At 40.4% G+C, this 12174-nt stretch overlaps 1 protein-coding gene across 4 annotated transcripts; it reads left to right on the plus strand.

The window, feature by feature from the left end:
- The first annotated feature begins 300 nt into the window (after positions 1-300).
- On the plus strand, positions 301-11765 carry sltm (SAFB-like, transcription modulator). Of its 4 annotated transcripts, none has more exons than XM_065952972.1 (20): positions 301-463; positions 1376-1463; positions 1555-1619; positions 2264-2291; positions 3609-4272; positions 4867-4910; positions 5042-5154; positions 5244-5393; positions 5478-5575; positions 5654-5814; positions 5903-6006; positions 6115-6171; positions 6271-6410; positions 6530-6710; positions 7041-7165; positions 7908-8081; positions 9023-9334; positions 9433-9679; positions 10832-10986; positions 11077-11765. In XM_065952972.1, the coding sequence occupies exons 1-20, from the start codon at positions 329-331 to the stop codon at positions 11186-11188; spliced, it is 3153 nt and encodes a 1050-aa protein (XP_065809044.1). In that variant the 5' UTR covers positions 301-328; the 3' UTR covers positions 11189-11765. The 4 variants fall into 4 exon arrangements, with proteins under 4 accessions (XP_065809044.1, XP_065809045.1, XP_065809046.1 ...); XM_065952973.1 differs by having other exon boundaries at positions 5906-6006; XM_065952974.1 differs by having other exon boundaries at positions 1555-1610.
- The last annotated feature ends 409 nt before the right edge of the window (positions 11766-12174 follow it).

The raw sequence follows: 12174 nt of genomic DNA on the forward strand, positions 1-12174 counted from the left end.
AATAGATACTTTTGGATAAAGGGAGACCTGAACAACAAATACCAAAAAACACCATATAATATAGTTCAGTCTGTTTTAACTTTATAAAAAGGGCTTCACTGTGTAGTCTATTTTTGAAGTATGGAAAACATTTACAGGGTGAATGGTGAGAGACTTAGAAAAGGACGTTTTTTGGTTTATGTTTCATTGGTTATTAATTGATTCCTTCACTGGTTCCCCCGCACCATCGGGTGGCGTTGCAGCATTTAATGGCAGCATTTCAAAACAAACGAAGAAGAAGGTGATAAACCCTCTGCGCGCGCAAGTCCCACAGTAATCTTGAGATAAAATGGCGACGGGTGCCATTTCCATCGAGTCCAAAAACATATCAGAATTAAGAGTTGTCGATCTCAAATCCGAGCTAAAGCGAAGGAGTTTGGACACCACCGGTGTAAAGAGCGTCCTCATATCGAGGTTGAAACAGGTAACCAAGCAACCAAGCAGAACACGTGCGTGAAGGAGTGAAGGCGAGTTTTGTAACGCCGATTAGCCGATGCTAATGTTAGCTGTGACAATACTGCTGAACATGAGCTGCACAAGATAAACGAGGGCAAAACAATTGAGATGTCCACCGACTCTCTCTGGTCTTTCGGTGTATAACAGCAGCCAGAGTAACCTGCTAGTCGCTAGTGTCGACAACAGGTGAAATGTTGTTGACTGAGCTTTGTGTTAATGAATACTGGACTGTAACAGACTGCGCATAATGTTGACATCAAGTGTTATTTAGAACTACGTGTGATTTATCTGTGTTGTTAACTGTGTGTAAGACCAAGTTAATGCACCTTTTAATTGAATTATGCGGGTGTTTCCAGTTGTCGATGCTGATGATACAGAGTGTTTAGTATCATAATGATTTATAGGTTTCTATAGATATTAACCTGGGGACGCTTTATGGTGCTGTAATGTTCTCTTATCGTATGTGCATGCACACGTTCATGAGTAATTTATGTATTTAACACGCATTTACATTGTTAAATTATGATATAATTTACACTGTAAAGCATTAGTGGTGCAGTGCATTGGATCAAGATTGTGTTGAGTTGTCCATGTATACTGCACCTGCTCCTGTCAAATAAACCAAGAAAATAAAAGTATACAGGACAGTACATTGTGTTTGGAAAATGATTTCGTTACAGATGGTAACAGAAGTAGCTCATTTAACAATTAAGCAAGGTTAACATGACACATTTCTCCGTCACATTTGTTTGTGATTCTGTCCCTGATGTTGCTTTGTATTCATTTAAAAACGAAGCTTGTTGCACTGCCCTCTTGAAGATCTGTAAATCAACAAATATGTTGATGTCTGACTTAAATTAAATGTCGAATCTGTTTTAAGGCCATTGAGGATGAAGACGGTGACCCAGAAAACATTCAAGCTGAGTCTTCACCAGACACAACAACCCGTAAAGGTGGAAAAGCTAAAGGTAATTCTTCCTTTGAGTGAAATTATTAAATGGTGGCTTAGAATCCCTTTTTTTTTTTTTCATTTCTATTTCTTTTTTTTTCAACTTTTAGGAAAAAGAGTGGATTCAGATGCCGATGTCCCAGGGGAGGAAGATTCGTTTTCCAAGGTGACTGAGGTAGGGCTGGGCGATATATTTATATAGTTTTATATTGGTATATTTTTAAACTAGATATATGGTAAGAAGATATCATTAATATCGATATGACCTACTTCTCACCTCACAGTCTGTCACTCTCTGAGCCAAACTAAAAAAAAAAGAAAAAAAAAAGTATAACAAAACACAGTTGTTTATTTTGTTATACAGAAAAGGGCCTTCTTTTATATTTTTTTATTTTATTGTATTTAAGGAACACATTAACTTGTAATTTCATATACAGGTAGTTTATTTTTAAAGTACATGTTGACATTGTGCAGCTGACTGTTAATAAAATACATATCGATATCTATCGAGTATCGCTATTCAGCTAAACTATATCGAGATATGAGGCTTGGTCCATATTACCCAGCTCTAGACTGAGGCAGGGGAAGCCACACAGGTATCTTTTGATTTAAAAACAAACAGTCAGCTACTTGTAAAACAAAATGTAATAATTAAAATACTAACCATTGAACCTAGACTTGATATGCCTGAAAGTTACTTTTACCAAGTGCTAAAACTTGTAATTAAGAGCAAACTACTTCAGTACACAGTTGTATTTTTTGTTTCTGTGCATATGGCTTTGAACTTCTGGCAGCTCATTTGATTGTTTTTTATTTCAGGAAACTGAAGACAATGAATCAGAAAAAGGTACGTGTACTGGGCCACTAGTGTCCAATGCTAACATTATATTTTTGTTGTTATGTGTTGTTGTTTGTGTGTTTTTACAGCCAACACATATGGTTGTGCGTGTACCCTACAGCTAGTTGTAATGTATGCGTTTGATAGCTACTGCAGTATCTAGGTCACAGTGTGCTAAGGGGAGAACCAAGGATATGCTTAATGAAGAAATGTCTGAAGAAAGACACCGTTTTTGTTATTGGTGCACACATGAATCATCGGACATGGGTTGCCCTGATTCTGATTTTCAAAAATCCTTGGATAACCCAAAATATTTAAAGGAAAGTTCGATTTGCTTCACTGGATATCTGTCGCCTCTGGCACCCATCGTCCCATGTTCATCAGGGAAACAAAGACTGAAGACTCCCAAACCATCAGACAATTTATTTTGTCCGTTGAATCAGAAAGAGCAACACTTAACAGAACTTGAGGATCATTTTGCTTCCCTGTTGAAATTTGATTGACAACAATTGTGGACAGGCTAGTGCACTGTGCTGGTCTAAGCACTTGACCCTTTATCACTGAAAAAGGGAATCATCTCGTGTGAGACTGCCTGTGATTGAGGTTTGGATTTGGGAAGCTCAAAGACAGCTGGACTCCTCAAAACTACTTGTAGAAATGCGGAGGCCTTGTGTCAAGAGGCAAGTGGCAAAGACATCTATCCAAACCGCACACATCTCCGCCGCTATCTGCAACCCTAGCATGATGTGTGAAGAGATCTGCCAGAGACTGGCAAGGACAAGCTTTTGAGGACAAGCTTCTGTGACCAAGGGCGCACACTTTTTTTTTTTTGCAGTCATGTGCAGTTGACTGGACAAATAACAGCAAGTTGGATTTCATGATGACTAGTGTTCTGACTTCTGCCAATAAAGACGTTAGGTTTTCAAGAAATATGGGATGATAATGAAGATTTCCTAAAACTCAGAGGACATTCTGCACACTGAGCAGCTGAGGACTGAATGGAAAACACAAGGATGAACTGATCAGATGATTTTTCCCATATGAATGTTGATGAAACTTAACCATCTGAAGAACTGCCACCCATTGCTGGAAGAATCAGGAGTTGCACGCTCAATATGATTATACCTCAAGAACTATAGCATGTTTCAAGAAATGAAGAGCACTGACTACATTTTCACCGAAGATTGTGTGTTTGTGTCTTCCTGTGGTGTCAACGCCCTTGATGACCATTAACACTAAATGTGCTTTCTATTCTACTTTATAGGTCAAGCCATGTCAATGTTAAAAGTTGTGTTTTGCCATGTTTATCCTTATTAAATCCCTCAGATGTAACTGATACAGATGATGGTACTCGTGAAAATTCTAAGCCTGCACCCTGTGAGGACAGCCTTGCTCAGCCTGAGCCTGAGGCTGAGGTTGTGGCAGAGGCTGAACCAGAGTCAGAGGCTGTGGTGGCTGAGGCTGATTCAGAGCCTGAGCCAGAGCCTGAGCCAGAGCCAGAGGTTGATGCAGATGAGGATGCTGACCCAGAGATGGATGGGGAGGCTGAGCCAGAGGGAGAGGCTGAGCCAGAGGGGGACACCGAGCCGGAGAACGAGCTGGCTGAGATGGATGCTGAAGCCATGAGTTCCTCTAAAGATGCTGAGGATGATCACCTCTCCGTCTCCATCCAAAATGAAGATGCCATCACCCTAGATGTTGATGGTGACGATCTCCTGGAAACAGGTAAACATGTGAAACTTCCAGATTCAGATGCCGAGAAGGGCACTGATGAGCCAGAGGTCTCTGCTGATACGGGCCCTGATGATGATGACCTGAAGGTGGAAGAGATGGAGGGCCACAAAGATGGTAAGAGGGATGACGGATCCAGGGGCGAGTCCATGAAGAAAGACAGCAGAGAGGCCTTGAAGAAAGCTGAAACGGGAGATAAAGAAAAGGATTCTGGGAAGAAAGGCCCCTCCACTACTGGGGCATCAGGTCAAGCAAAGAGGTTTGTCTTTCTATGTCAGTTCTTTGATACTACTACAAAGTCCAGCTCACTAAGAACCAGCATTGTGGGTAGCCTCAAGATTTTTTTTTGCCATAAGGGAAATATTCAATGATGTACCTAATCCTGCCATTTACTACTTTGATTTGTTTTTCTGAAGTTGGTTAAATTGTGAAATTAACCAGGAGCTGAGAAAACACCTCTTATTTTGTTACTTTGGCCTTTCCAGCAATTGTAAAGCCTTTCCAGTTTCTATCAAGGCATTGTAAAAGAGCAATAGTACCCCAGATGGCAGTTTTTTTTTTTTTCCTTTTTGGCCAAATTCGCTGTGAAGCTGAACAAACCTCTGAAGATTTCATTGGTCCAGGGAATAAATTGGCTGACAACTTGACCCATCTCACCACTGGAAAAGCAATGAAGCCTTTGAGACATTGGTTCAGATCTGCGCCTTGCCGTCAGGATTGTTTTCTTTTTTTTGGCTGACTTTTTTTTTTTTTTTTTTTTTATTCCACTAAATGTAATCCTGTCAGTTAGCACAAGTGTTTAATTTACCTTCACTTATTTCCCATGTCTTTTGTTGCAACACTTTCTTTGTAGCTCCTCAAGAGACAGAGATGGAAAACCTGCAAAAGACGATATGGGTAAGAACTGATGTGTCCAAATGTGTGAAGTACAAAACCAAGGGGAACACCTTTTCATTTTATTCAGCTCGCTGCATTATTTTGTGTTCCCGCTGGCTGTTAAATGCAATTTGGAAAATGGTCCTCTTCAGGAGTCGCCAACAGTAGCAGCAACAGCAGCTCTTCTCGTAACATATGGGTGAGCGGCTTGTCTTCAAACACCAAAGCAGCTGATCTCAAGAACCTGTTTGGAAAATACGGGAAGGTAAACAAGAATCAGATTTTAAGGGATTAGTTTTGAAATTCTGCGATGTTACAGTGTTGGAAGATTTTTTTAAAAATGTTTCCCAACAGGTTTTAAGCGCCAAGGTAGTGACAAATGCGCGCAGTCCAGGTTCAAAGTGTTACGGCCTTGTGACGATGTCTTCCAGTACGGAGGTGACTCGCTGTGTCAGTCACCTGGATTGCACGGAGCTCCATGGACAGCAGATCTTTGTTGAAAGGGTACGTATTGTTGCAGATGTCAAGTCATTATAGTTCTTAATTAAATGTAGGTTTAATAAAAAAATCACTGCTCCTGTTTTTCAGGCCAAAAATGATCCTTTCAAGAAAGACAGTGCAAAGAATGAAGCAGAGGACAAATCCAGCGATAAGCGCAGTTCCACAGGGTTAAAGTTGACTAACAAGTGAGTGACAGAGGTTGTTGAAAACCGGAACCCTTTGCTGATTGGAAAATGAATCTAACGTCTGTTTCTTATGTGTAGAGCACAGACGTCTTCCAAAAAAGAAGAAAAGAAATTGGATAAACTCTCAGAAAAGGACAAAGATTTATCCAAGAAGCAGGACGCCAAAAGTGGGAAATCTGATTCCGTTTCATCTAACTCAGGGCCAGATTGTTCGAAGAAAGATGACAGAAAGCATGCGAGTAGGTTTTTTTTTACTCTCTGTCTCATTACTAGTTTGGAGGATCTATTTAACTTCATCAATCAAAATGAATGTTTTGAATTTTCCTGTAGGGACAAAGAGCCCAGGCAAGATGATGATGACCCATCCGGCTAAAGGAGATAACAATTTTGGCAAAATGAGACCTTTCAGAAGAGGAAGGTATTTTGAAAAAGTAAGACCCCAAGTTGTATTTGAATTCTATTAATTATCATTTAAAAGCACAAGTTAAATGTTTTTACTTCAGGATTTATATTGAAATTCTGTAACTTTATTTTTTCAGCCTTTTGTCAACATGCATGTTCAAAGGAGGCCCAAATGGTTGATTCCTCCAGAAGAGGTAAACAACTGCTGATACTGCAGACCTCTTAAGTATTTACTCTTAACATTTTGCATCTTCGAGCTTCATTTTTAAACTAGTTTTTGTTTCCATGACCAGTTTGAGATGATGAAAGAGAGACAGCGGCCTTTCATAAACAAAGGGGAAGACATCTTGCCTTTTGAGAAGATGAAGGAGCAGAGGATGCGTGAACGAATGGCTCGAGTGGAGCGTGTCCGCCGAGGTGTAGAGTTGCGCAGGTAGTTTTCAACAGCACACAGTTCACACACACACACACTTTGTACATTAACATTTATGATGCTGTTATTGTTTTGTTGTCCTAAAGTTTTATGTCGGGGGATGTTTTTTTATTTTTCAGGCGTCGTGAAATTGCTGAGCGAGAACGTCGGGAGCGTGAACGTATTCGACTTTTGCGAGAGCGTGAAGAACGGGAGAATCTGCTCCGTGAGCGTCAGAGACTGGAGATGGAAAGACAAAAACTGGAAAGAGAGCGCTTGGAAAGGGAAAGACTTGAGAGGGAGAGAATCCGCATCGAGCAGGTAAAGTTGAACACAAATGCACGTAATCTTAGATAAACTCATCTCTGCCCTCAGGACTTCAGCCCATCTCAGGGATGATTCATGATTTTGTCTTAAATTTGTTACCCAAGATATCTGAATTGAAAGAAATGAATACTGTAGAGAGAAAGAAAAGGAAAAAAACATTGCTTGTTATTTTTAACTCTTTTAAAGAAAATGCATCCAGTATGTTTGTGCAAGGCTCCAAAGCTTCCTACGCCGTCATTATGCAATTGCTTGTGACTTTTTTGCAAATTTCTATTCTCTTAGTAATTAATGTTAATTAGCGCTTTGCATTACTGCCTCTTTCAGGAACGGCGCAAAGAGGCAGAGCGCATGGCCCGTGAACGTGAGGAGCTGCGGCGGCAGCAGGAGCAGCTCCGGTGTGAGCAAGAAAAGAGAAACAACCTCAAAAGAGGCCGGGAAGTGGACCATGGGTATATACACTATTATGTTTTTTTCCCTCAGTAGTTTGGCAGAGGTCTAATTATGGCCAAACTCATCGGAGGTGATCAGAGAGAGACTTGCATTGTTACGCCTGTCCTTAATGTCAATGATTGCTTAATCAATAACCTTCTCATGGAAGCTCACCTGCTGTGAGGGACTGTGAGTGAAACTTTTAGAATGGGAGTCATGTTGTTTGGGTGACTCAACAAAAAAAAAAGTGCTAAGTAGTGCATTAATTTGGATACTTAATAATCATGTGGACGTAAAGAGTTATTTGCGTGCACTGTTGTGTAAAAATTGCTAATGAACTTTTAAAAGATATAAAAGACTAGATTATAGTTTTAAAAATGGTGCAGAAAAGGCAAAGACTGATGCAGAAAAAAATGTTAAGATTGTGTGCAAAGAAATGTTTGGACTTAGAAAAAAAAAATCTCAGGAGAACTCTCATAGCCTTTTCTTACCTGTTCACCAAATCTTGAATCATGATTTTGTGGTGAATCATGTTAACTGTTGGTGTTTTATTTTCTGGCTGTGCACGTCAAAGTGCTATAGGCTTTAGACTACCAGCCAATGACACAACAGAGGAAGCGGTGTTTATGAAGTGTGATCCATTTATCAAGATTTGTCCTGCTTTCTCCAATGTCAATCACATCCCTGATCTAACATGTATCCATATTTAATAAATGTGCTGTCTGAGCTCATGATTAGTGATGTTTGTTTTTGATGTTTCAGTCGGAGAGACGAACCTTACTGGAACAGCAACAAGAAAATGCAGTCGGATTCTGATGTCCGTTTAAACCAAGGCTCAAACTTCAACCGGCAGCAGAACCGTTTTTCAAACTTCAATCCAAGAGAGAGAGGTCGCTTTCCAGAGGCCTCCACAGAGCAGCCCAACACATACGACAGGTATAACTGTTTCATTATTATAGGGGCCCATTTCATAGACATTTGACATGTTATAGTAGTATAGCATGAGAGATGGCCTAATTACTTTAGTTACTTTAGTTTCGGGGCACTTGATGCTCTATGGTAAGTTTTTTTTATTTTTTTTTCTCTCAAGGGACTAGGGCTCCTTTACTTTTCATGTCTCACAATGACCTGCCTGATTCCTCCGTCTCCTGGTAGCTGTTTTTTATTTAAATAACCGAAGATATTGTTAGATGTGCAGACATTACTTGTCAATCTACGGGGCATATCAAACTGAAACAAATTGAACCCTGTTTTTGTCCTTACTCATGGAAAGCTCACTGTCTCAAGATCTACATCAACAACTGAAAAGAACAGAGCCTTTCTTTATATTATTGGTAACATCCACAAAATGTGTGGCTCATAAGTGATGGTTTTGAAAAAGGCTCAGCCTTTTGTTGGGTAAGGAGGCAAAATTATCCATTTAGTAGTGAATTTTTATTAACTTCATATTTAAAGTGTCTCAATCCCCAGAAAGATCAGTGTGTGGGATTTAGTCAATAGTGGCACCTAGCGGTATGTTGCAGATTGCAACAGACAACTGCTCCCCCTCCAAGCATGTAGGACTGAAATGTGTGAAAAGATGCCTGTGGTCTGGTTTGTCTGTTTGGGCTCCTATGTAACATACAGTCTCTGCTGAGAGACCGCTCCCTCTGTAGTAAATGAGAGCCTGCTCTGAAGTAACCAAAAAGACTGATTACAGGGTCATCCAGTGGACAAAGATTTAGACTTTCTGTTGTATTATTATTTTTTTGGTCAGCTGTACTTGTGTTGTGTGGCCCAGGTCTCATTGTGTGGCTGTTTTTTTTTTTTTGTTTGTTTTTTTTTTTACAATTTTAATTTTTTGTGATGTTAATAATCTCGTTTCTGATTCTCTTTAGACGTAGCCGGTTTGATGGTGAGCCAGAGGTGAAGAAGAGCCGCCCTGCTCCACACAGAGAGGGCTCTGGCTTTGATCGTTTCCCTAAGAACTTTGAGACAGTTCGCAGAGCTGAGCCGCCACCTCCAACACGCACAGAACTCCGGGACACTGACCGTAGGGAAAGAGATGAGAGACGACTTGTGCCCATGCATGATCGCCAAATGGGAGCCAGAGCTACGATGACCGGAATGTCACACAACCGCTCACCCAGGGATGGCGGTCACGGATGGAAGAATGATGGTGGGATAAACACTAACAAGGGAGACCTACGGTAAAAACCATGAAGATTCTGAAGAAGCATTGTCAGTTGACTTTTTTCCGCTTTTTTTAATTGACCGCTAATTTTGTATTTCAACCTTTCTTGAGCAGAGGACCCATGCGCATGCGTACGGATAGACCAGGCAGGGACGGTCCAGGCCCCTCCCTCAGGGGAGGCTCCTCACTCAGGGGTGGCTCCTCCCTCAGGGGAGGCTCCTCCCTCAGGGGTGGCTCCTCACTCAGGGGGGGCTCCTCACTCAGGGGAAGCTCCTCACTCAGGGGAAGCTCCTCTAGCGGTCGTGGAAGGAGCAGCTTTAATGACCGAGATGGAGGAAGATCCATGGTGATGAGTGATCAGGTCAGTTTACTTTCTGAGTGAGGGTTTGAGCTAATCTAGGTCATCCATATCCCAATGTCCCCAAGACATGCTTCAAGTTTACAAAACTAATTGGTGTCATCTAGCCAACTAAGGCACAAGTTTTAAGTCTTAAAAATTATAAGAACATCCAGATATGGAAATTAATATTTGGGGGAAAATATACCACTTGAACAAATGCAATCCTATCATCAAAATTACACATATTTAATAACTACAGGTGCATGAGATTCTTAAACATTTTAAAGTGACCAAAGAAGCATTGTACTTCCTTTTAAAACACATTCAGCTCTCAAACAAGCAAACGCTCTTACAGCTATAGGGTACGGAATATTATAAGCTGAGGCTGCATGAGAGAATAACATGCAGAACCAGTTCAGATGTTTTTCTTTTTTTTTTTTTGATCGAGAGCCCGCTCTCAGTCAAACATAAAGCACGGAGTAGAGGGAGAGAGAGCGCATGCGAGAAAGAGCTTGGTGGTATTTAATTAAGGTTTTATGCTGCGAGACAGTGTTTGATTAGTGTATTTTGTTATGTGTCCATACATACAGTATAAGTAATTGGAAATCAGGTAGGGAGAGTTGGGAATGACATGCGGGAAAGGAGCCACAGGTCGGATTCGAACCTGGGCTGCCAGCTTTTGAGGGCCATAGCCTCCATAAATGGGGCGCGCACACTAACCAATGCGCCCTTAATGTGTGTTTTTTTTTTTTTTTATGAATATTCAAAAGACATTCCTGGTACTATTGCAAATAGACAATATGTCACACATTTTCAGTGCATTGTGATTAATACATGAACATAATGGCACATTGAGTAGAGCTTATGGTATAGGATGTGTGTGTATATATAGTACACGCAAACACTGCTAATCTTAAGTAGTATCTTATCAAATAAAAAGTACAAAGATGTAATCATTCTAGTCTTTTTGATAATATGTTGATTTTAATACATTTTGGACTCTGAACTGTTTGACAAAACCAGCAGTTTGAAGATGACATTGGGGGTGGGAATGTGTTTAAGCAACTACAGGTAATTGATGAAATGGTAATACAGTTTGTGTAACATAAGCAAAACATTACTACAATTCATGGAAGAGTGGCTCCTGACTCTAAACCTCTCATGTCTCTGCAGCCCTTCAGCTCTGGTCGACAGGTGGTGGTGGAACGTCACAGCAGGGAGCAGGGGCTGAGGAAGGAGTGGCACAGTGGCTCGAGCTCCCAGGGTAGGGGCTACCCTGATAACCGCAGAATGGGAGACACCAGGGGCAGCATGATGACTCCTTCCAGGTATAAAAAAATGTAAAATGTGTAACATCTGAAAAGTTTCAGCCTTGTTCTGAGCTGTCTTAACACCGTGACTTGTTTCTCTTTCTGCAGTCATTCATCGTCGGGGCTGAACCGTATTGTACAGATCACCAACAACTCCATTCCCAGCGGTGGCAACGTGGGTGGATTTAAGCCCTACAAAGGAACGCCACGGCAGTACTAACTGAAACCAAATCCTGCCACTTTAAAGCACCTGAAAAATTTGAAGACTTTTCTGAACTTATTTTTAGAATATCAACAGTTTTAGGTGGTATGTTTTTATTTTGTATAGACGTGTTGACCTCAGTGTAGGTTTTTCCTGACAGTTCTGCTGTTACATTCAAACAACCTCCTGCACATGTTTTACTTCTCTTTAGCAAGATATTGTACAGCGCTATGTCTTTGTAACAATACGTTTTCATTTGATGTCTCCTCTTATTGAGTGTTGAATTTTTTTTTTCAATAGCGGAGTATCACACTCAGTTTCCTTGTGTAATATGTTTTATTTGGTGTTTTATGGCACTCAAAGTGCAAGGGATCATCACTTGGTTTGATGTTTCTCTGAGGAAGTTGATGACATAGGACTCGTGTGTATTTGAAAGTCATACTTTGTTTTGATGTTGTATTTTGTAACAACTAGTTGAACTTCCTTAAATGTCAAACTGAAGCCTGCATTGTAGCAAAATACCTACCATTGACCATTAGTTGGATTGAAATAAATTTTGACTTTCAAGTCCGTTACTGCAGGACTTTCAAAATGGTTTCAGGTCTTAAGGGTGTCTTTTTTTTTTTTTTTTTTTTTTACTTTTTCTCCAAATTGTTTAAAAATTGGATAAAACCTGCTAGTCTACTAAAGGCTGTATTTTGGTTTAGTCGGCTGTGTCGAGACACGAAGGTAATTTTCAAAATCATTTAACCCTCTTAAAAGCACAAAAATCTGCATTTACATTTCAAAAGGTTTCAGGAAGTGAACATTGTTTCTGCAGAGTAAGGCATCACCAGACACTTCCATCTTGCTTTCCCTTGTTTTTATTGATTGTTGTTTTAATTTGACAGTTTTTTGTCTCTTTAAATTTGGACCACCATGCATCTTGTGTAATGCATGTACTGAAGTGCTAACACTTTCATTCATACACCTGTCAGACTTTGTGGATTAAGTTTCTTTAAAAG

This window comes from Labrus bergylta, chromosome 3, assembly GCF_963930695.1.
Source record: "Labrus bergylta chromosome 3, fLabBer1.1, whole genome shotgun sequence".
Lineage (NCBI taxonomy): Eukaryota > Metazoa > Chordata > Actinopteri > Labriformes > Labridae > Labrus > Labrus bergylta.

Coding starts and splice junctions, on each gene's coding strand:
- sltm (XM_065952972.1), top strand. CDS start 329: ATGGCGACGGGTGCCATTTCCATCGAGTCCAAAAACATATCAGAATTA. Junction 4,273..4,866: donor GCATCAGGTCAAGCAAAGAG/GTTTGTCTTTCT, acceptor CTTTCTTTGTAG/CTCCTCAAGAGACAGAGATG. Junction 6,172..6,270: donor GGTTGATTCCTCCAGAAGAG/GTAAACAACTGC, acceptor TTCCATGACCAG/TTTGAGATGATGAAAGAGAG.